The sequence below is a fragment of the Protopterus annectens genome, chromosome 2.part1 (genome assembly GCF_019279795.1).
Source record: "Protopterus annectens isolate FY-2018-M chromosome 2.part1, PAN1.0, whole genome shotgun sequence".
Taxonomy (NCBI): domain Eukaryota; kingdom Metazoa; phylum Chordata; order Ceratodontiformes; family Protopteridae; genus Protopterus; species Protopterus annectens.
This window is the reverse complement of record NC_056729.1, coordinates 658,466,229-658,492,904: the sequence shown is the minus strand read 5'-3', so window position 1 is coordinate 658,492,904 and position 26,676 is coordinate 658,466,229. Positions and strand designations below refer to the sequence as shown.

The window sequence follows — 26,676 nt, the reverse complement described above, 5'->3', positions numbered from 1 at the left end:
GACACATAAAATGTGATTTAATTGGCATTACAACATACTTTGTTGTCCTCATCACTCTCTCAGGGGTTGAAGGTTTCATATCTACCTTCAATTTTATTCCACATGCACAGCTATTGATGTTAAAGAAATGGGCAGCTATGGACCTTCCCTACACCCGTCCTGCACATCCGGAGCTACTTTCCATACTGTCTTTCCCTCTTTGTGCCCCTTTTTCACCACTTTCCTATCTCCCCATTTTTCTTTTCTTTCAAAGAAATGAGTGTGGGGGTTAGCTGGAGTAAGCACTATTAAGCAGTAGTTAGCGGGTTTGTGCAAGTGTGCGCTAGTTTGCACTCAGCTAAGCATTGCTAAGCATTGCGCAAACCTGTGCAAACCCGCTTCCAACTGCTTAAAAGTGCTTTAGTCACTCTGTATGTGAGGGCCCTTTTTCTGCTCAGGAGCAAAATAAAACACCTCTGTCAGTCTCGAACCCTGGACCTTGTACACACTACACAACATGAAGTACCACTAAGTCACGGCAGACATACAGCAAGTTGGTGCTGAAATAAATATATCATGCATCAGAATGAGTGAATGTAAAGGAAAAATAGGAATGCCATACCACACAACTTGTTCTGTGGATCTTTACCAACAGTTGTTGTGGGATTACATTACACGACTGTAATAAGAGAAGCAGCCATTCTAGCAGGAAATAATGTTACACCATCACTTTACAACCCCACACAGTATCACAGCAGGACAAACACTGGCATATCTGTTTAGGGCAGAGGCCATACCTCCCAATTGTCCCTAATTTTCAGGGATGTCCCTGATTTTGACATAAATTTTAGCTCTGTCCCTCTGAATCCCTCCTAAAACTACTGACTTTGGCCAGAAAGGTGGTGAATTACACTTAATGAATAATGACAATAATTAAGAGTTAGACACTTCTTTTACTTCAGAAAAGGAGTATTAATTCATATGATCTGATTCTTTCAATGTTTCACCTTAATGGCACTAACATTTTAAAGGTGTCCCTGACTTTTTCTTTACTTTTCCCTGAGTCTGTTCAAATATGTACCTGAGTGTTTGAGAGGTCTGGCAGAGGCAGAAACACAGAGGCATATCAGCCTTTCTGCTGTTACACACTGTGCAAATAGCTTTGGAAAGAGTTTCAGAAGCATACCCTTATGTAGGAATACAACACTGAAATACAAATGGATGTAGCCATGTACTGGTAGCAACCAACTGTAACAATGCCATTGCTCTATTGCTGAAAAGACCCGTGTGGTGCACAGACAAAACATAACAGGCTATTCTCTGGCTACAATGTGGATAGGTCCACAGTTGGGAGTTACGCAGACAAACTACTTGCCTTGATAAACTAACATATACACAGCAACCCTGTAAGCCCTGCAAGATAAAATCCAAACAATAATACTTACACTCTGTACTTCTGCACCCCTACCCAAATGTAGAATATACCTGTGTGTACAGGGTCTACCAAGGATGTAGGTAAGCATACTCACAGTACTGACATGTGTCCAGTTTTTCTGAGCAGCTTGTGCTAATGTCAACACTAAAAAAGCACAAACTGTTTAGAACTGAGTAAATGAATATTCACAGTATAGCAGTTCACAAACAATTCTTGTGCCAAAGGAATTCATCTCAATAACTAGCTTTGTATGGCAGTTAATTGTAAAAGTTGAAAATAAAGTACATCTTTCCATGTATCTTGGGGTAGCATTTTGAGGGATGAGTACATTTCTACACTGACAAGTGGGTACTGGAAGCAGCAACATTAGGTGTGAGTACAAAATGTATATCTCTGGCTACACCTCTGGCTTCTGATATAAGAACTATACCAACTTTCTGTCTTAAACAATGATGTCCACAGCAAACAAGGATGATCTCCATCTTGGAAAGCTGAAAGGGCCACACCTACCTGAGTTAGCAATTTACAGTACTGGGTTGCTATGACAGTGATTACTGCAATTACTACACAGCAGGCTGCATGCAATTAGCAAGTGGTGGCCACTAATTGGTGCAGAGGCCATCACATGCTCATGTGCAAATACCTACAAAAGCAAGCTGCAATCTCTGCCAACAAACTCAATCACTCTATTGCAGAGACTGACAGAGAGAGAGATACAGAGAAAAGGAAAAAGAAAAAGAAATATTACCAAATCATATAAAGGAAAGGTATGTGGCACATATGTATTTATTGGCATGTAGTAGATGTTATTAAAGAATAGTCTACATAATGCGAACCATTCATATGTGGCAGCAGTACTTATTTATGCATAGATGTTCTGCTTAACTACTGCTATGGACAATACAGTGTGTACCTGTGGGCAGTGGGACATACCTGTGAAATGTGTAGCTCAGCATTAAATGTCAAAGATCCAATCCATGTTATCTGTGTTCTGTACAGTAGTGTGGCCAATGGCTGATGGGGGGATTAGCACTGACATTATATAAATATGGGTGTGACAGAACAACACATGCATGATAGTCATATTAAAGTGTAGCTTAGCATTGGCAACTGCTGTAGCAGTCTAGTATGCTTATCTACATTTTTAGCCATATATACCCCCCTAATCTTAGTGTCTGTTCATATGTGACACCTGTTTGTGTTGCAGCAAGGCCCAACAATTCAGCTGTGAGGTCCAGGGACTTACAACAGTGTGGACCTTGTGTGTGTATGCCACACACATAAGAAGAAATATATATGTGTCATATATATTCACATCTGTATATATGCATAGAGCAGGGGACATATTGCAACTGTTTGTGAAGGGTGAAGATATCTATGTTGGTGAAGGTTAGTATGCGCATATTTGTATGTAGGTTTTAGTGTGTGACAAGCAAGACAGCATACAGTGCTGGTATATGACATGTGGTGGTTAAATACTGTGGGTGATTTGTTCAGTTTGCAATGTTGAAGCCAGTGAGGCCTGCTAAAGCTACCTGGGCTGTGAACACCTTCACTGCATTTATCCAAGACTGTGCGATTTTATTACATTACTCTACACCTCACATCATTTGTATAATTGATATTCTCACTATGAAATGTGAAATGTATATGTGCCTACATATATATTTATATGTACACCAATATATATATATATATATATATATATATATATATATATATATGTATATATATATATAGTTATAAATACTCATACACACCTACATCTACTTGTTGCAATAGATTCTCTGTACTGTTAACTGACTGTGATGGTCAATGTGTTTGTGAATATGTCAAAGATATGTATCTGTGGGATAGCTTAGTGGGAAACTGTTTATGTCATGGTATTATGGGTCCTTGCTTTGATCCTAGCAAAAGCTGTGTATTCAGTTGCTAGGCAGAAAAAGTGCTACTGCATACAGTGTGATTAAGTCCCTTGGTTTTAACTAGGGTGTGTCATTGGAGGCTAAAGCACTATATCTATGATTATTGATTGGTACTGATATTGAATTCAAATCCTATGTGTACTGTAGTACTACTTGAAGCTCTGGGCCTGTATGTCCACATTGCTTGCATCCACTGTTTTGTGTGGTCCCTGTATTCATCACATATTACATTTCTCAAGATTAAGGTTGTGTAAGTACTGACACACAGTACTGTATAGTACACACTGAAAGCTTATCTGGGTTGTCATACCTTTGTGTCCTGCAATTATGTCTGATGTGTGTGTCGGTATATCTGTAACATGTCCTTTGACATATGTGTAGTAAAACATATAACTGTGTATCTAGCAACATTTATAGTGTGCTACAGCAGTATGCAACCTATATTCCCAATTGTGCACATATTTTGGACACGGGTTTGCCATTAACAAGTTGTGTGGTATAATAGTAATACATTTACTGGACCTTACACTCATTGTGATGGATGATATATTTCTTTACACATCAGCTTGATGTATATCTGCTGTGGCTAGGTGGTGCATCGTGTTGCATACAGTGTGCCAGGTACTCTTTTATAGTCTTATAGTGATTTTATTTTGTTGCTGTGCAGAACATGGTTCATTAGAGTGAGAGTGAGCCAGGCACTTCCAAGCAGTTGTGGGGTGAGCAGTGATAAATGGCAGTTAAAGTGTTTCACTCTTGGTTAGCTAATAGGTTGCTATATATGGCAGTTCAGTGATATCTGTACTGTATAATGTTAAATGTGCCATATGACTTGCTCAGACATATTTTCGTATTTATGTCTTCAAGGGATCATGGCACATCGCAGGAACCCCAGTTACAATATTGCTGAAGATGACATAATTACTACCAGTATGATTCAGCACTACAGTCTCATGTTCTCACGAACCAGCCAGGACCAGCAGGAGCATACTGCAATGTGGCAAGATGTTGTCTGCAGGGTAAATGATGTAGGCCTGCATAACTGGACATATGAGCAGGTACGCCACCACTGCAATGATCTTCTCAGACATGCCGTCAGCGTGCTGCTGATATGCGGAGACAACAGCTTGCAACAGGAGGTGGTGTTAATATCCACCCCCCTCACCAGAGTGGAGGAGCTGCTCCTGAGCCTGGTGGCACCTGCTCAACAACAACAGCAGCAGACATACACCATGATGGAGGTTGGAGCCACCCAGCAAGCACACATGGAGCATGCAGGTAACATGGCATATCTGTAGACTACTGTTATCTGTATTGGTAGATCATGCATATGTGAGATGTGGAGTGTGTCATTAAAAGATGTGGAGCCTGTTGTTCTGCAATACTGATCATTTGGAACATAATCTGTAGCCCTGTGAATGTAAATTGTTGTTGTACTGTAAGATTGCAAACACACAGTAGCAATGCCACAGTTGTGGCCACTGACAAACTGTCTCATCTCTATGTAGGTCCCTCTGGGGTGATATCAAGGCAGTGGACAGATGCTGGTGTGTGTGTTCTACATTTATTATTGTAAATAAAAAATGCATGTCATAGTTAAGGTGCAGGCCATGTACACATGTAACACACCTACCAATAATGCACGCTGTGCATGTTTGGTGTAAGACCACGCACATCTCACTAATGTGATTAGTTGTCTCAAACACATGCAATACCCAGACCATCTCAAACAAATGTGGCTAGACTGTAGTGACCATTGGATAGGCACAGTTGATACTCAACATGCACATAACATACACATCTATGTCATACACAGAGCATTTCAACATGCTACACATAAAGATTTTCCAAACCCTCTGTAAAGACACACACAAGTATCTAAAATCTCATCCACACATTACACATAATATACCTGAGGGGTAGAGGCCTATCATGGGGCATTTAAACACTCTGCAACACACTACACATTCATGTCAGGGAATGCACCTTATTGGCCTCCTTACAAACTCATGTAACAACTGGTTGTGAAATGGTGAATGTAGCCAAGGTAGTACAGTTCCAGTACAGCATGAGTAGTGCTGGTTTAGGAAACATTTGTAGCCTTGAGTGACCACATGATGCTGGCCTATGGTACTATACCCCATCCAGTTATTGTAACCACAGTACTACACATAGCTTTCATTGCTATACACCTTGCTATACACCTTAATGCTGCGTGTGTGCACACATATGCACCTCTAAACAATATGCATACCAATCCCCATTTGCACAACTGGCACATATAAGTCTTGTGATGCTATTGAGTGGCTAGGTCACAAGACACACATTGGGTATGTGTAGTGTTTAAATATGCAGTTGTGTTTTAGCATGCCATGTCATAGATGACACGAGCATGTCCACAATATGATCTACACTCACCATAAGTACCATCCATTGGGTATGTGGCCGAATGGTATTCCATCAATTATCCATGCACCACTGATGATGTTGTGTGAATACTCATCATGCATGTGCTAAAATGTGTCTACAATTATTTGCTAAAGACACAAAGGCTGTAATCAGCATTGGATATCTATCTGACACACAGATACACATCCAGCCATGTTTGTTATGGTGCACATTACATTACAGAGTTTTGAATACCTGCACAGGAATGTTGTGTCCATGTATGCATTGTGTTCCAGGGGGATGCCCATCACCTAATAACAAAACACATGCATCAAAGCCATGTATACTGTTAGTAACAAGGACTGTCTACACTTGCACTGCATGCTGTTGAGCAGCACATGTCCTGCATGCTGACATGTGTGATATGACGGTTTTGCTTGTGATACTGTACCCCACCATCACCTGCTATTGTATATGTTCTGAGATTGCTGGTATTGTGTGCATCTGCTTTATGGAGGAGTGTATTTTTGTGGGTGTGCATGTGTGCATGTGCGCATGTGTGCATGTACGCATGTGCGCATGTGTGCATGTGCGCATGTGTGCATGTGGTCTGACATCATGTTCAGGTCTTAAAGTGTGATTCCTGTTTTCCTCTCACAGGTGCCGAGGTGGGGCTGGTTCAGTACAGCAGGGAACCTGATGTCACTGAGACAGACAGTGATCATGAGGATAGGTGTGTTGAGGCACAGGCAGGTTTGTCAGGGTCTGTTGTTGGGCCACCAATTGACAGTACACAAGTCTCCACCCCATCCATGCACACAGTCATACTGCCTGTACATCCATCATCACCATTGCCCTTAGCTGAGGGACAGTGTATGGCTGGCACTGGCCAGGACAGTGTGGTATCTATGTCACATGCATCAGGAGACAGCAGCCATAGCCAGATGTCTGGAACGGTACTACATAGGCAGATGCCCAGGGGTTCTCATCAGAGCACTGCTGGTCATCATGCCCCTGGCAGATGTACCACACCTCTTTCTACCACACGCATGTTCCAGGCTATCATGGAGGCACAGACACAAATGGCGCAGTACACCAGACAAGGTCTAAGAGCACAGAGGACTCATAACACCTCTGTAAATGACAGTATCTGTGACCTAGCAGGTGCCATACGTAATTACACTGAGGTCATTGATAGACGTTGGGGTGAGACATTGGATGTCCTCCACAATGTCATGTCCATGTGTCAGGACAGTGGGGGACGGTTGAGACGTAGACGTGGATGTACGCCAGCAACATCAGCAGCTGGAGGTCATCATGGTTGTCCAACAAGTCACAGCCGCTCCTGTAGTGCCAGTACCAGCCCCAGCAATGTTGGGGGGGCTGTCCATAGACCATCCTAGAAGACCACATGCACGTGGCTCTGGCCAGTCCCAGCAGGGACCTGGATCCAGTGGACATATGTCAACCTCTTCGGATAGTACCTAGTCTGGATTAGTACCTGATACTGTCTGTATCACCCCTTCCAGGCACAGGTTCCATATCCATGGCCAGAGATGGTGATCTGTAAAGCCTGTCAGATACAGTCTGTAGCTGTCTCACAAATCCCTGTATATGGCAGCCACATGGTGGAACTGTGTGCATGTAGACACACACACATATAAGCCTGAAACCTAGGGCAAACACATACCCACACATATTACATCAACATTAGCCCATAACAGTACTCATGGCCCTCAAACACACACTCACACACACATGTCGATTGTATGGCTCAGTGTAGGCCTCTGGCAAACCAGCAACACACCCTGTGCATATGATGAAACCTGTGCCACCTCCTGTCATCTGTAACATTGATGCAGGAACAGGCTAACATGGTGCTGATGCACAGGGTGACTTTAATAAAGTATAGCAATGGTTGAATGTATAGCATGTTGTCAGCAATAAAGTGTAATTATATCCTTGTAGGTGTAGCTGAGCAGGTATGATGAATTAAAGCTGTAATTAGCAATGTTGTATTGTTTCCACCAGTGTTTATTCCAACTGTGTTTTGTTTGCCCATGTGCCACTTGGCTGATGTGTGTAGTTGTGTCAGCATGTGTTATACAGTGGACAGTAATTGTGGGGTGTGTGCAGCACAGGTCTGCAGGTGTACATTTGTGAACATGGTGGAGGGGCACTGTCTGCATGTACATGCATATTGGACACATGTAGTAGGTGACATGCCCTGTATTGGCCAGTGTTAACACTCCATACTTTCTATTGGTGGCCAGTATGCATTGTACTACACACATTTTGGAACTTGAGTACACGTGTGTGTATGACATGGGCTGACACTGTGCTGTGGGTGATGCTGTTGTTGCTATCTGTCATTGGTTTGCATTGCTAAGGTTAGCACTGTCCCAGCTGCATAATCCTTTATTAATGCACACTGTTCACCTACAGGGTTGCATGGACCGTGCTATCACAAACACAAGAAATTCTCACTTATACAGCAAAAGTCCTTTAGTCTCATGGACCCCTGCCATAAACTAAATATATAATAGAAGGTGTAAAGTTGTACCAAAAAAGAGTTACATACCAAGAAGGGATAACCTCTCTGGTCAGTATCATTGGGAAAATACAATCCCTCAATAAACATACAAGGCAAGCTTCAAAATACAAAAAGGCAAGGATTCCAAAGACAACGCTAAAGCTTTCTTCAGTGTTGTTCATAATCTACAGGGGAAATCTCAGATCAGGTCACAGTTATTGTAAATGGTTACAAAGTAGACCAGACAGTTTGAAAGCGGATTTCACCACCCTGTCATTACACAAGGGCCACATTTCCAGACCTGAAGAATGTAAAACCTGATGATTCACAGACAGTCTAGTTAAACATTTCTTTAACAAAGTACACACCACAGTGGCAATGGTACTGAACAGTGTCCCTGGTTGTGTCATACACAAGCTGACATATGAAGTCACCACTCACCTAAACGCTCTGTCCAGATGCAGCCTCTATACTGTTTACATACTTGTGGAATGGCACACAGTAATGATGTTCACAGTCCACAAGGGTTGGGCTACAACATCTTCTTCTCCTTTTGGATGCTCCAATTAGGGGTCACCACAGTACATAATTTCTTCCTGCCCTCTGCATCTTGCACTATCACACCGCCCACCTGCATGTCCTCTCTCACCACAGCCATAAACCTCATCTTAGGCATTCCTCTTTTCCTGTTACCTGGCAGCTTCATCCTTAGCATCTATTTCACAATATACTCTGCATCCCTCCTCAGCACATGTACAAACCAACTTAATCCTGCCTATCTGGCATGGTCTACTAACCTTCAAACTTGGCCTGACCATCTAATATACTTATTCTTAAACCTGTCCACCCTCGTCACACCCAGTGCAAATGTTAACATAAATGTATTAAGGGTAGAACTACAACAGGTCCTGGAAACTCTCACCCTATAAGCCAGATCAATGTTATCTGGTAGGCTATGGAACACAGCTTTATGGAACTCATTAACGGAGACATTATGAACCTGCAAACACTGCACCATACCCACTTAGGTTCTCTAAAGGCCAGATCATGGCTCCTACACCTAGTAGACTTCAAGCCAGTCAACAAGGCTATAGGTGAGGGAGGGGAGGTCAACACAGCCAATGTATAGCTCACCAGCAATTCATACCCATCCCACATACTGGTATTATACATAACCTCAACAGACTGACCATAAACGATTGTTAGATGATGGCTTGACAACTGACACACAGATGTAGGACACACAGTAACATTTGCAGCCTCCATGTACTATTCTATGCCAGTAACAAGTGGTATTCACCTGCACTCAGTCCAGGGACCACTTCTGTTTGGCATATAGCTTTCTTAGGTACAAGCAAACACAGTAGGGATATGTCTGCCCACATTTGATGACAATCCATACTGTGGGCTATAGTTTATTCTCCAGATGACACAAACATCCTCCAAAAGGGTATCATACAGACAGATACCTGGTGTCAAACTCATGCTGTAAAGCTATAAGCCAAAGAAAGCATAGTTGTCCACTTTTAGAAAACAAAGTATCCCCAGAGAACCACATAGGTAGTAGCCCCCAAAATGTGTAACAGGTACTAATGTATACATAGAGCCATGTGTTAAGTCATCTCTCCTTTGGTAATCACATTACCAAAGGGTTTTGGAAATCACTCTGACGAGCACATAAGCAATAAAGGGTTTGCATGCAGATCCACAAAGGTTGTTGCACACCTATAATGATTAGTCATCTTTGCCAGACTTTGCTTGCTTTAGAACAGGTTTCAAATATACCTCAAGCATAAACCCTCACTCACACTCTTCAATAGAAACCGTGATGAGTGGATGTGAAATGGAAGATGTAGCCCAGGGATCACTGCAGTGGCTAAGTTTGTCGCAAGCATACAGAAGTGACCTAAGGTCTGGAAAGTGCCAGCACGCTCTGGCAAAGATAACACATGTATTCATGGAGAAAGCAGAGTACCCACCTATGAAATACTTGAGGTCACATGTATGTATATGGATTTGCCCCACAGCTACCTTAAATGTGTAATGCACATACAGTTGTCATTGTGATATGTCATACACTAGAAAAATCAAAACCCACTCCACATTGACCAACGGTGTCACACACCTGGAGCACAGACACACACACACAGTCAGCAAATGCGAGATTCAAACTCGTTCCTAACTACATTATGATACTACAGCAGTATGCATTTACATGAAGCGCTATACACATTACTGGAATTTCACATTTCCACAGGTATATTTGTAGGATGGTGACATCATCAGACTTGACAAAGATGAGTATACCACTTTTAAGGGGTGTGAGTAGTCTCCAAAAAGGTTGCTCCTCCCCAGGGAGACACACACACACACACACACACACACACACACACACACACACACACACACACACACACACACACACACACAGACACACACACACACACACACACACACACACACACAGTTGGCAAGTGCAGGATTCAAACCCCTACCTAACTGTAATTGTAATTACAATTGTATTTAAATATGCTCAGTACTGGTAAAATTTGCTTAGCAGTGCTTTATATTGCTTAAAATAGGGACTCATGCCTCAGGTGGTGCTGCAGGGCTGCCTATGTCGGATGCACATATTACTCTCCCTATACATGTTTGAAAACAGGTAGTGTCAAGTTTGGCATCCCTTTTACTGTATGTGCGAGTCAGAGAGAGGTGTAATTTCCAGGGTTCCTACTGAGTCAGTGTATACGCTATGCGTTGCCTCTTTGCCAAGGCCAGGGAATACTGGGCATGCCTCCTTCTGCCTACTGGGGCAGGCTGAGGTTGTTCCTCCTCAGAGTCATGCTGTGCCTGTGCAGGCCTTGGCAATGTTGGGGGGGCTGTTTGGCCCTGCCCCATGTTGTTCCTGCTGCAGCTGTTTCCACAGGATCATATTGTGTAACATGGCACATACCATGACAATTTGAGTACATGTAGTTGGTGAGTACTGCAAGGCTCCACCAGATGTGTTCAGGCACCGGAACCATGACTTAAGGATCCCAAGCACACACTCAATTATGTTTCTTGTTTGTGCGTGTGCCTCATTATGGAGTTCTTGTTCGAGTGCGTGTACATTTCTGATGGGTGTCATCAGCCATGGCTCTAGTGTGTATCCAGCATCCCCCACTAGGTGACCATCACGGATGTCCTCATTGGCAAATCTCTGGTACAGCTGTGTCAGATGCCAGATGTGGGAATCGTGATAACTTCCAGTGCAGCCAGCACACACATTTATTATTATGCCTTGGGCATCGCACACGACCTGGCAGTTGATGGAGGAGAAGCCCTTGTGGTTGATGTAGACCCTACCTCACTCACCGGGTGGTGCTTTGATGTGTATGTGCGTGCAGTCTATTGCACCCACTACCTCAAGGTATTCTGCTATTTGGTGGAAAAGGTGCATATTGCTGGCCAATGCCTCACGGGAATTTGGGACATATATGTGCTCACCGACATGTGCTGACATAGCATCCAGGAACTAGTGCAGTACCCTGGATGCTGATGCCTGTGAAATCCCCATCATATCACCAATTGGTCTCTGGAAGGTACCTGTAGCTAGTATTCTTAGGCCAACACATACCTTGGTATCCACTGGGATGGGTTCCTCCCCTCTGTTGGTTGTGTGTGTGAGGCATGGCTGGCACAGCTCAACAATTTGCTGCAGGAGGTCTCTGTCCACCTTATAGCGTGCCACTATCTCCAGCTCATGTAGCCTCTGGTAGGCTACCCTGGGTCTGTACACTCTTCTCCACCTCCTCGCTGTGGGTTACTCAGCAGCATTCACAACATCACCACCCTCAGCACCTTGCACATGTTGGTTTATGATAGCAAGAGCAGCCCCTAACATTTTGTCTGACTTTAAGGTTTTTAAGCTTTCCCTCTTTGTATACTGCAGTGTTGCAGAATTCTTGGGAAAAACAGGGAAGAATGCTGTTTGCAGAGTTTTAAGTGCTGGGCAGGGCTGGGCTAGTCTGCTACCTGTGTAATTGGCTGATTCTGATATATTTCACTTGGCAGCTCTGCTAGTTCTCCTTGGTTAACTTCCTACTAATTCTTTTCCTTCCTTTTCCCTTTCTGTTTCTGCCCAGGGCAGCACCGCACAAATGAGCGCACATGCGCCCACACGCTGTGTGCACATTTGCAAGAAACTTCAGATATATTCAAGGCGTACACCTTTGGTTTCTCGTTTTCAAAAAGGACAACTGTAGACATGCCTCTTGCAATCCTGAGCAACTCAGGGCAAACACAAGACAATGTGCTCCAATAAGCTTACAGCCTTTCTGACACACCCCCTCATGATGTTACCTGTATTCTACACTACTACTCACCTACTCCTACACTTACACTCTTGGGACATGGCTCACATGCTGGGGAAAATTGGGATTCACTATCCTTATCCTCATTTGCATAGGATTGCCTACTAATGCATGGTTACATCTCTCACACTGAGCTTCCCCCCCTTAGTAACCAGTACTCAGTGGCCATGTTGTCTTCAGCCTGCCATTCACCTGCATGGCAGGATAAGCTTTTTAGTGAAAATGGCTATTTTTGGCTATTTTTAAATTATTTTCTGTTTTTTTTAAAGAGCCGCACTTTTGTGCGGTGCTGTGCTACGCTTAAACATCACAGATCGGGGGAAAAAAAGTTAGATTTTAATCATTTTAAACATTTATAAATGCCAATGGCCTTATATTTGGCCATTGGCATGCTTCCTCAACTGTATGCATCCTTTATTTGGAGCTGTCATAGCTCCGTTTAGCTATTTGCAGAATGGTACTCCGTTACCAACGGAGTACATTTCTGTAGATAACACTAATCTTCCACGGACAGGTTAGTGTTTCCTGGATTGCAAATTTACCTCATTTGCACAGCTTTCAGCAGCAAATAAGGTAATTTGCATACCATGACGCTGTCCGTGCAAGAGTAGCTTTAGCAGCTCTCGTGCTCGCCCCTGCTGGCTGTACCTGGATCGCACGGCAGACATATTGCCTCCGTGAGCTCCTACACTTTTCTTGCACTTCGTGCAAGCTTTTGTAAATCCGGCCCATTGTCTATTATAACACCATTATCCTCTTTCAGGAATTCCTGTCTTCCTCCATATGTTCATTTATGTGCATTTCTTAGTTTTTAGTCCTAAACATTTTCTTCACCATCTACTTACCCTTTCCCTGTTCCAGTAATACTTTCTTTGATCTTCTTTCCTCTCTCTCTCTCTATGTATATATATATATATATATATATATATATATATATATATATATATATACAAATCTCTTAATATATATATATATATATATATATATATATATATATATATATATATATATACATACATATATATGCAAACCCCTTAAATATTGTGTAGTCTTACCATCTTGCAAATAAAAATTGAACAGTTAGGCAGAACTACATGTAATTAATGTTTGTGTCTTTTGGGTTTTCCCAGTTAAGGGTCACCACAGCGGAACTCTGGTCCGCTAATGATTGGCAGTAGAGTTTGACTTGCTGGCTTGCCGAGCCTAACACACAACCTTTAATGAAGGAACGCCCATTCACACATGTCGCCACACAGAAGACGCTCTAACTGAGAATCGAACGGGCAACGTCTAACTGTGAGGCGACAACGCAGCACCACCACCGCTCTCCTTTAAACCAAACTGCATTTAGTATTACATTGCTTTTTTACAGTGTTGTCTGAAGCATTTATTTATATATTTTCCTGGAAAAAGCGACATCCGCTGTATCAAAGTCTATGGTGTGTGGAGCTAAAAGGTATGTTCAGTTGTTGTACAAAAAAATGCACAGTTCATTTACTCCCCCATTTAGCAATAAACCATGACTGATTGTGAGTATCACAGGATTTACCTGTGGTTGGTTCACCCTACTAATCAAACAAAGCCAGCCTTAGGTAAATCCTGTCATAGCCACACCCAGGAGTGGATTATTGTACAAAAAATTTACAGGTCATTTATTTCCCCATTTTTTAGTATTATTTAGCAATAGTCCATGACTGGTTGAGAGTATCACAGAATCAACCAAAGCCAACCGTGGGTAAATCCTGTAATAACCACACCCAGGAGTGGATTGTTGCTATTATAGAATGACATTATTTAAAAAAAAAAAACTTTATTGTTTTTTTTTCTAAATAATGCCATTATATACAGGAGTTTTAGTGCCTTTCTACTACTTTTTATATGTAGGGGACATTTAAGGTATACACCATGCATGTGCTGAGCATGGATATTCCAACATCTATAGTGTATATAACAGTCGAACTTCATAGTCCATAAGATTTAATTGCCTGATCTCTGCTTTTTTTTTGTTACCTAGCAACACTTATTGTTGATGATAAAAAAAAATATATATATATATATATATATATATATATATATATATATATATATACTTACATATATATGAAAACAAATGTCTGTGATATTTCCAGCTCTTGGTTGTTGGTTGTGATATTGTTCCTTGTAATCAAGGAGTCTTTTCTGCAGCTATTTAAACAACATTAAAATTTGTTGCTCTGACACCCCGACCTTATTTATTTACAGAAGGTTCAAGGAGTGCACTTGTATCTATAGATTTTTTAATAGTTAAAATCAGCCAGAAGACTTCTTGTTTAGATTCCAGGATTTACGACAGACTTGTGATTGCTCTGTCCAATCAGCATGCACATTTTTGAATACTAATAACTCTTCATTGTATAATTTGAGATGTATATAGTATACAAAATACTGCAAACAGAGCTTAATACAATAAGTGGGACTAAGAAGAAATGTTTATGTGTAGCATTCACAGGATCTGAAGAGCTACGTTCGTCTGCAATACTGGTGGACAATAGTCCCTCAACAGAGCATACAGTTATTGCAGGGGGGCTGCAAACTTTTAGACTAATAATCTGTTCAACTCATTACATGGTATAAAAGTCAAGTGGTTATGTGTATCTGAAGTCATGGAAGAAGATAGACGATAATTCTTGTCTAATCTTCATCAATCTGAGATATAGTATTTACAGTTTTGGGATGATCATTCCTGTTACCTAAACAATGCCAGAGAAAGAGACTGATATATGTTATCAGAATGAGTTTACCTGCAATGCCAGAGAGAGGCGGATGAGGTCCACAACTACTTCTTCATTAGCAAGTTCCAAGCTGATGAGAGCTAGCATGGCATAGAGTGCTTCGTAGTGGTAATAAGAGTTGCTCTCCTCTTTACAGCCCAGGTAGATGTGCCGATAAAGCTGCTGACAATGCTGTGGACAAGCATATGTGTAAACATTCTGTCACTCAACACGGACTGTAAATCTCAGATAAAAACATATATTAAACACTTTCCCTGTACATAAATCATTTGTATTACTTTCATAATACTGTGTCTTCAATATCTGCATGGGACCCTCAATGCATTTTGTACCTATACAGAGTCATAGGAAAAAATTCTTATTGTCTAGCTGTTTTGCAGCCTTGTTAGTAATACTATGATTAGCACCATGACACTGAGGCCTTGTTTACGGCCTGCAATGTACCTAAGTAAGACACATGCACAGGCCTAGAGTATCCCAAGTTCAAGTGTATGGCTCACTCCTTTCTAGCCATAACAGTGTTTTATACATGACTAAATCTACAGACATTGCATGAGCAGTTGAAAGTATAGTAAATGATTTGTTTGTGTCTTTCGGCTTTTCCCGGTTAGAGGTCACCACAGCGGAACTCCGGTCCACTAATGATTGGTAGTGGAATTTTACGTACCGGGTTTCCAGCCCTGACGCACAACCTTCAACGAAGGCATGCCCCATTCAGGTATGCCTCCACACAGAAGACCCTCTAGCTGAGAATCGAATGGGACAACGTTTTGCTATGAGGTGACAACGCTACCGCAGCACCACCACCAAAGTATACATTTTAAATTATCATTGCTTTTCCATAGTATTGTCCTACCAATTTGAATCTGAAAAAGTATTCTACCTTCTACAGGTAGCTCTGATTGCCTAGGGTGACATAATAATTGCCCATGCTTAACAAAATAAGGTTTGTTGTTCTGTGCCATGAGGCAAAAACCTCAAAATAGTAATTTTCTATGAATATTCATATGCATCTCTGTATGCAGGTATGTTTTGGTAACCAAATTAGGACTGCTAGGACTTCAGAAGGAACTTGAAAGCAAAGTAACCATATCACTATTTTAGGTTTGTGGCACTCTTTATCACTACCTTACTACAATGAATTGTACACAGCTATGACATGCGATGTATACGCAATTAGTCCTACAACATAAACAGCAAAAAATGTCAATGCTTTTCATAAAGATAGCAAGATAGCATTGGACCTATACCCTCATAATGTAACTTTCTGACACCAAGCAATATAACTGAATACGGAGTTGTGGGCCTGCAGTGTGCTATAACACGAAAAGTATTACTGTGGATATGGTATACCATTTTACTACCAGTGCATGAAAGCCTGTTACACTATTACTGATCAGCTGAAAGGGATTCTGGAAAAGACATTCCATGTGGGAAGCAAAGCCATGTCCCATCCCACTGCTCGAAGCTGGACCTCCTGTACCATCTGACTAATAATTCTGTATCATAGTTCATGAAACGTCAGTGGTAAATAATGAATTGGTTTATCTGAAGTCAGTCTAGACTGCTACTTTTGACAACTTCTTTGGAATGATCTTCCTCTTTGTATAAAGCACTTCCTTTTCTCTCTACAAACATAATCCAGACAAATTGGTGGGAAGCCACAAATTCACCCCTGGTTTAGCACCCTTGTCCCTCCAGCTTCTAAAGTTCTTCACTGATCAATAGCCTAGTAAGCACCTATGAAACTGAGTGAACCTCAATGGCTTGTTCATTTGAGAAAGGAGTGGCTGCTTTTTAAACAATGTCAAGTCACAAAACCTTGTTTCACTGCATGAAATTGCTTCTCTGGTCACAGTAAATTTCTTATTTTTGACACAATATAGTGATAATCACAGTCTTAAAACAACCAATGTCATTTTGTGAGAAAATTGATACACACATTCATGGTTTGCATTCTATTGCCAAGTATCACTCCCACACATTAAGCACCTAAGTACAAGTACACCAGAGTATGGGAACACATGCAGTATTACTGCAAAACATTGCCGAAGAATGTAGGAAATGTGAAGCACTGTAAATGCATCTTTAATGTGAAGGACATGCCTGCTACTGATAGTCAACCTTCAGGAGGCTGCTTACTTCAAATAGTTCAAGGCCAACTTAAAACAAAATTGTGCGTTATGAAACTTGAGACTTGTGTCCCTCCCACTGTACAGACTGTAAAATGAAAGTGGCCAGCTATTTAACAAAGCATAATTCTTTACATAAACACGCATTTATATTCAAAACTTAAAAAGAAAATCAAAAACTATGACCTGTCAATATTTGCATGTGCAAAGCTTACTAGTTCTGCTCAGATGGATCAGTATCAAAGAACTAACAAAGTGTTTTCTGTTTCATGTAGTAAAACTGCAAGGAGTTGTCAACTTTTGAGCCAGAATGATACATAGTGAAGAATTGCTTCATTGTCTCTTCAGTGGCTTAAAAGGATAAAGCCATGACTTTGATCTTGGTGACTTGAGTTTAATTAGCAGAACACTTGCTTAGTTTCCCAGTGCCCATCTTGATGACAAGAGGTATGTTCTGTTTTGTCGTTTTTTGTTCTCTTACAAAATTTCTACCAGAGATCAATGACAGAGTTAAGGAGTTGAGGTATGTTCAGGAAAGATATGGCTTTGACCACCTAAGCCAGTGATGGTACCCTTGATGACCATATGTAAGAATCATGAAGACAGCTGTTAGGTGCCCAGATTAGCACACAAAGAGAGGATTTGGATGTTGGAGGTTGGCATAATTATTAAGATGTCACCTCACAGATACAAGGTACAGAGTTTGATTCTCATCTTAGAAGGGAAATTGGTTAGCCTTAAAATGGCCTGCAAGGGCAGCTAGCCCAGTACCTACCTACAAAACTCAACATATAAATAAAACTAAATTAAGGGCATTCATACAAAATGATCTCATTACCAAATTACATCTAAGAACACAATGCCTGCCTGGATGACAGCATCTGAGGATGGCACTCACCCTAAGAGATATCAGGGGAAAGATTCCCCACCTTTAGGGAATAAATGGACTCAAGTTCAACAGGAGATGGCTTGATGGACACAAGACATATGGGGGAAAGTACATAGAAAACAAACTGAGTCATTGCTCTATAACATTAAATGGAGGCCATGCCATGCAATACCTTTTACATCTTTACAGTGAAGACATACACCCACCCAAACACTTAAAAAAATGGTAAAATTATATAATTAAAATATGACTAAGGAGAATTCTGTAATAGCAATAATCAACATTAAGGTCTGGGTGATGATAGAATTTACTCATTCACATGTACAATATGTGAATTTAGCCTCTCAGTTTGTATCTTCTGGGAACAAACTTCACAAGACAGGAGTAAATCTCAGAATAACCTACATTCTGTTATGTATTATTTCTCATTTATTTTAGCACATTTTCTCCCAACTGTACCCACCCAGCCAATCAGCCCATTTGTTTCCCATTAGTGGGGCAATGATCAACTGGGAGAGGTAGTCACTTAGGTAGCCATATTACATCATTTGTAGACCTGATATCCTTGAGCATACTCTGCTGAGTGTGAGGGTAAGGGATATGCAATGGGATGACTGCAAAATACATCCCCCTAACTTCTGCAAGGGCCATTCCCTTCAGTCTGCCTCACCTCTACCCATACAAAAATTGGGAAATGTTTTCCCTCATCTTGACCAAAGACATCTTCCCTTCCCAATGTGCCCCTGAGTGCACACAATCCTCCCAACCTCGCAGATGAGAGTAGGCCACACCCCATTGCTTCCACTCCTTGCCTGGCTCCTTCAGTGCCAGGGTAACTAATCAAACCTGAAAAAAAAAACAAAAGGAGATTGTATCAAGGCTATTTAAAAGGCTTTATTTATGACTAGTGCTTCAAATTCAACAATTCTACAAAGGTTAAAAAATACTAACACTTGAATCACATATATAATAAAAAAATAAGATTGTGATAAAAGAGGCAGATAAAGGGGGCAACATCATTGTGATGAATGTTGCATTTTATAAGGAAGCTTATTTAACTCTCCTTTCAACATATGCTTATAAGATGCTAGCTGAGGCTCCAACTAAAGTGTTTTTTTCAGGAATATAAGACAGTGATATTTAGATGTTATACCTTAGGTATACTATCACATGAAGAATGAAATTACTGCAACATGATTTTTTAAATATACCTTTGTTCTATGGTTCTCCTATGGTCCACAAGTTGCTTAGTAATCTCCCTATTTGACCAATATAGTCCTTAAGTGGAACTATGCTGAAGAGGTTAGGTTCATTATTGGATCAACATTTACAGTCATTAGATAAATAAGGAGATTCTTTAATAAGGGACTCATCAATTTCTGGAAAAACTTAGGTCTGTTGATATGCAGAATGACTATTTTACGGCCGCTATGGACATACAAGATCTATATAGTAATATTTGACAAGATTATGGGATACAAGCAGTGTCCTATTTTTTACCTGATGGTCCAGAAAAAAAATGGATTTTTGCAATTATTGTCATTTTCTTTGACTTACAGTTATTTTTACTTTTGTGGCAGTTTTATGTCAAAAAATGGGCACAGAGATGTGAGCTAGTTTTATTGCCACTTATGAAATATTTTCATGCCTTATTTTGAACAAAAGTATATTTATTCAACAGATTTTTTTTGTTAAAATATATTAAGTTTTATGTGCAATATACTGATGATTTATTTTCTGTTCAATGTGTGTGTTTGGTGAATCTTTATCCCATTTAAATACTAATACTATGGGCATGCAATTTTTAAGAAATTGCAGTAATTAAACTGATTCATTTCTTGATTTTGAAGATCACATTTGTGGGGGAAAAAGTTCTTATATCATTTTATAGACAGGAAACAGCAACAGATACCATATTATGGGCCAATAGTTGTTATCCTATGTATACTATTAGAGCTCTTCTGAAAGGAAGAGTTTATTAGGTTGGCACAGCTGTGCAATACGTTTGATACAATTTTTAGAAGTATTGTTGAATTTTGATATATGTAAGGAATGGGGACACAAATATACAGATGTTATGATTTTACATCTTTGTAGCTCATTAGTAAAGGGAAACAATATTGTACTGATGACAATGTTGTGTCTAAAAAACTGCTAGATACTAAACAAGCAATTTTTATCACTACATTTAATGTCATATCTACGTAAATATTTGGGGTGATTAGGAAGTACTGGCAAATTTTATTCATTTGATGAAATTTTGTTGAAGTTTCTTCCTTTATTTCCTTCTGTTTCTTATAAAACAAGATTAAGTCAGAAAATGAGACTTATTCATAGAAGGTTTGATATTAAAGATGTTCATTCTGCCATTATCCTGGTAGAGAGGTGGTGCTAGTGATTTTAGTAACAAACCTTGGGGAAATTTTAAAATAAGGATTATTGCATACCTTAAAGGCTGTCAGAATGAAAATATGGAGAATTCAGTTGCAGAAGATTTAAGGAAATGCCATCGGGGAATACATTTTGTTTAATTTTTTTGTTTTTGTTATGCGACAGGCTAAGTAGTATCCAGGTCATATCAATAAATATAGATCATTTCTATTAGATAAAATTGAGGTGATGTATATTTTACAGTTTAAAATTTTACATTCTGATGGTTTGAATACTGAAGTTCCTTGGAAAGTGTTCCTATAACTTAATTGGTTAATTAAAGGGGTGTTTTTATGCAATATACGCGATTAAATGTTTAGTAATTCTTAACATTTGAAGAGTTGTTGAACTCAAGGCACTAGCTCCAGTAACACCTTTTAAATAGCCTTGATACCATCTCCTTTTGATTTTTTCTGGTACACTGCATAATTAGAGTTTATTGTTAGCTAATCAAATCTAGCTCATTTGCTTCATCGTCATCCCTCTATGCCAGACAACCAATTTTCCGATAATGATTATTGTTGCAATTCCCAATACACTGCCATGTATCACAACCTTAGATACTGTATATGCCATTCAACAGGCCAAAAACATTATACTGTTTTTTTGTTTTTTTTTTTTTGTTGTTTGTTTATGTGACTACTCCAAACACACCTTATTTATAACAGTGTGATAATTTACAGTGATACATTTTAGTCTTTGGGACTCAGATTCAGAGACCTTGGTGTGATTCTGGTTTTGTATTTTACAATGACTGGGAATTAACTTGTCACTGGAGCTATCCATTAACTTCATATTAAAAAAAATCATATCATTGCTCAGGGGCAGCTATTAGTACTGGTCCTGGGCTGCAGCTTCCCAATAAAAAAAAATGAAATAGTACTAAATTCAGAAAGCCAACTATTACTTTTAAATTTAATTTTAGATGATTACTTTTCTGGGTGATAAGACCTTAGTTTGGGGCATCCCAAAATCATTCCTACCAATCCACACAGCTGTTTGAGGATATCAGAAACTTCATTTAGTGTTTCACCGGACTTCTGCATGAATGTGCAATAAGACTTTTCTCTTGGTTCCGGCTGCATGTATGTTTGCTCTGAAAATTAAATAATTGTCTAAAGCCCCTGAAAGAATGACAGCCTTGGTGGCTGCATAGTTAGCCTATGCCTAAGGTCAGCTATGTGTGATCATTGTGAGTTTACTTTCATCCCAATCTAACACCAGAAGGACGTCCTGTCTGGTGGACCCCAGCCATAAACAAACTATACAATAGAAGGAGGAAGCTACTACATGATAGAGCAAAATCCCAAAAAGGGAAGGCATCTCTGATCAGTATTAGCAAAAAACTACGGGCACTCATAAAATCGTCTAAGGCCAGCTTCGAGAGAAAAATTGCACAGGACACTAAGGATAATCACAAGGCTTTCTTTAGTTATGTTAGGAACCTGGGTGGGAATTCCCAGATACACTCAGAATTAGTCCAAAATGACAAAAAATACACCGAGCACACAGACATCACTAACATCCTAGCTGACAGGTTCAGTACAAACTTCTCCCCCCTCTCCCCACCAAAAGGGCAAATATCTATCCCAACAGAGTGCTGCCCCCCTGACATCTCAGATGCTCAGGTAAGAGCTGCCCTCTCCAAAGCAAAAAACACAGCATCAATGGGACCAGATGGTGTCCCGGGCTGCGTCCTACATGAACTCCAAGAAGAGCTAAACCGAAACTTAAAACTACTGTTCAATCTTAGCCTTACTACAGGATATGTACCCAAAGAGTGGCGTACAGCAACAGTGGTCCCTCTCCACAAAGATGGTGCCTCAACAGATCCTGGAAACTATCGCCCCATAAGCCTGACTAGCTTGGTCTGCAAAGCTATGGAAAGGATCATCATGGACCTCATAAATAAAGATATTGGGGACCTACAGACACTGGATCCTACCTAGTTTGGCTTTGTTAAGGGCAGATCCTGCCTCTTAAACCTGGTCGATTTCTTTGAAACAGTCACCAAGGCCATTGACAAGGGGAAGGTGGTCCACACAGCCTATCTGGACCTCGCAAAAGCCTTCGATACAATACCCCACTCGGGCATTATAGATAAGCTCCAGCTCTACTCAGTGGCATACCGCCTGCTCAGAGGCGATCTGTGCCTGACGTATAAAGCCATGTCCAACCTGGAATTAATGGACATGCTGCACCTCAGAAAATCCAAATCCCATCGAGCTACGCGCTCAAGAGACTTGAACCTCAGCACTGAAATAAATAGGACATGCTGGAGGGACAGATTCATAACCCAGAGGCTCCCTTCACTCTGGAATAAAATCCCAGTCCAGGTTAGGCAGAGTCCCACATTGACTCTCTTCAAGAGGAATCTTGATGAGTGGATGGGAGATCTTAGGTTTACCCCGGCTATCACTTCTGTGTCACTGTTAGACAGAGGCACAGTATACTAACCTCAAAAAAAGGCATAGCAAAATTAATTTAAAATGGGTGGCGAAAGCCAAACACACTCTGGCTAGGCTTATAAATGCCCTAGGGCAGATAGCCTAGTATGAACCTATGAACCTATGATACACAGAAAACAATATATTTTTTGAAATGGTAGGGAAGCAGACACTATTCCCAGATAAGGTTTATATATCCTTGCAAGAATTTGTCTTCTCAGTTTAGTGAGGAATTACTGTTTTGTTGGCTTTCAACATTAAGTTTTAGATACAACTTATTTTACCTTGAAATAAAAAATGGAATTAAATTTCCTCCCTAGCTCATTTTTTTTATGTTCAAGCAATTATTAGAACAAAAAGTTGTAAAGCATGTTGCAAGATGCAAACTATTTTAATGAATCCTAGCTTGCACAGGTTTTTCAGTTCTTTCCAAAGTCCATGTTGTTTCAGAGCCTGACAGACATCTTCATTTTTAAGAAGACTGTCAGTTTGTTCACTTCTCCCAACCATTGCTTCAGTTCTCAGCAGTTGGTCATTGTTTTCAAATTGTACTTTTCTTAATTTTCCATTCTTCTACCAGTACTTCTGCTACTGTCTTCTATCTTCTTCTCCCCTGTGGTTACTTAGGTTCACAGGTTCATTGATAAATACTAGGCTATCAGTCTGCAGACTATTACAAGCCTAGCGAATAACATAAGGCCTTGTTTGCTAATCTGTACTTTTCAATTAAATCAGACTTTTTATTCCAATCTGTGCTGTGTCTAACTTCTCTGCTGCACATGGGCAGTTTTGATCTGCTTAAGTATGTTTTCCCCCAGAGTTCTGGTGACATCATGTCCTGGTTCCGTGCAATCACTGAGGTCATTGTACATAGGCTCATTGTAGTCACCATCAGAAGATCAATGTACATCAGTAATGGACTGTGATATAAAATAGAAAAGATTTCTTGATGTATGTTTTAATGGACTATGATATGAAATAAAAAAGTCTTCTTGCTGTGTGCTTGCCTTATAATATATATACGCCTAGGACTTATTGAGTATCACATCACCTTGGAATGTTACCGTGATGATGTGAGGTATTGCCAGTGGATGTGTAACATATGCCAGCACAGCTAGCTGGAATTTAGTAAAGAAATATCTATTTGAATATCAAACTGATGTGTACAGATGGTTGTGTTAAAAATGTATTTGTAAAGTTGCTTGTCTTAAAAATGTAACCACAGTGTGTCCTGCTGGACAGAGTAAGAAATATACACTTATTATAGTAATTGTTGAAATGTATACATTGTAACAAAGGATAGTGGAAGAGAAGGGGCTAATCTGAGTCCAGCTAACTTTGAAAATAGTTTGAAATTAAATTACCTGTCTTAGACTAAAAAGATTGTATCATACAGTTCTCAATGCAGTCAGAGACAAAACGTCTGTACTAGGAAGCTTTCTGTATTGTTGTTGGTGTTAACCAATTGCTACGTGGAGGTTTGAAATTGTTTTGGCTCTAGCAAGCACTATGTGTGTGTGTGTGTGTGTGTCTGTGTGTGTGTGTGTGTGTGCATTATTGACACATGTGCTAAATCCTGGGTAGCATGGGAACCAGAAGGCAGATGACCAGATGTATTATTTATTTATTTTATTTAAAATTTGTTCACTGGGAAAGTCCAACTTGGAATGAGTCAAATTTCAGCATAGGCCCAGGGAGAAATGCACAAGATGCATGCCTTTGTAACATGGGAGGAAACCGGAATACCCAGAGAAAACCTACATGGACACAGGGATGAAATGCAGACTCCACACAGAAGGCACCCCAGCTGAGAATCAAACCAGGGAACCTCTTGCTGTGAGGTGACAATGTAAACCGCTGCATCACTGCGCCGCCCATGTAAATGTATGTGATATCATTCTGTAATCCATCAATAAAAAATGATGTTTAATAAAAGGTAAGACTAAAGTCTCAGAGCAGTCTGTTTTTGGAAACAAAGAAGGACCTCTCACCTACTCCACCTTGCCTTGCTGTAGTAAGTAACCATGGAATAGTAATTCTATAGATCAGTCAGGAAAATATAGTGAGATTAGTTAAGCACTGTTTTTATGTATCTGTGTGAATCTATTCATCTGTTTTATTTTTAATATTCCCTGTGATTGAAACTCTGTGTTTACTGTAAATAGATAATAAGTATTTTTATGTTCTTTTATTATTGAATAATTATTATTAAATATATTTAAACTTTTCATTGCAGCTTGTCCTTTAGAGAATATTTTAATCTTTTAGAGTCATCATCTTCTTTTGGCTGCTCGCGTTATGGGTCGCCACAGTGGATCATCTGTTTCCATTTCTTCCTGTCCTCTGCATCTTACTCTGTCACACCAACCACCTGTATGTCCTCTCTCACCACATCCATAAACCTTATTTTAGGCCTTCCTCTTTTCCTGTTACCTGGTAGCTTCATCCTTGGAAGGGTGGCCTAATGGTTAAGGTGTTTGCCTTATAAACACAAGGTACAGGGTTTGAGTCTCACAATGAATAACTGGCTAGGCTTAAAATGGCTTGCATGGGCAGTTAGCCTAGTACTAATCTATGAACCTAACCTATGAACCTTAGCATCTTTTTCCCAATATTCTCTGCATCCCTCCTCAGCACATGTCCAAACCAACATAATCTTGCCTCTCTGGCTTTGTCTCCAAACCTTCCAACCTGGGCTGACCCTCTAATATACTTATTCCTAATCCTGTCCATCCTCATCACACCCAGTGAAAATCTTAACATCTTTAACTCTGCCACATCCAGCTCAAACTCCTGCCTTTCTGTCAATGCCACTGTCTCCAACCCATGTAACATAGCTGGTCTCACTACCCTCTTGTAGACCTTCCCTTTCACGCTTACTGGTACTCGTCTGTCACAAATCCCTCCTGACACTCTTCTCCACCCACTCCATCCTGCCTGTACTCTCTTCTTCACCTCTCTTCCACACTCACCATTAGTCTGAACTATTGATCCCAAGTATTTAAACTCATCCACCTCTACTCCTTGCATCCTCACCATTCCTCTAGCCTCCCTCTCATTCACACACATATATTCTGTCTTAGTCCAGCTGACCTTCATTCCTCTTCTCTCTAGAACATATCTCCATCTCTCCAGGGTGTCCTCCATCTGTTCCCTACTCTCACTACAGATCACAATGTCATCTGCAAACATCATAGTCCACGGGGACTCCTGTCTGATCTCATCTGTCAACCTGTCCATCACCATTGCAAATGAGAAAGGGCTCAGAGCTGATCCTTGATGTAATCCCACCTCCACCTTAAATGCATCCATCAATCCCACCGCAGACCTCACCGCTGTCACACTACCCTCGTACATATCCTGTACCACTCTTAAATATTTCTCTGACACTC

The 26,676-nt window shown here is 40.5% G+C and overlaps 1 protein-coding gene across 1 annotated transcript in view; it reads right to left on the bottom strand.

Annotated features, from left to right (window-relative positions):
• The window catches only part of EFR3B (EFR3 homolog B), a 2,101,782-nt gene that overhangs the window by 341,432 nt on the left and 1,733,674 nt on the right, over positions 1 to 26,676 (bottom strand). Inside the window, exon 15 of the mRNA XM_044062396.1 lies at positions 15,396 to 15,557. Within this exon, the coding sequence (XP_043918331.1) occupies positions 15,396 to 15,557 (162 nt within the window). The remainder of the gene's footprint in view (positions 1 to 15,395; positions 15,558 to 26,676) is intronic.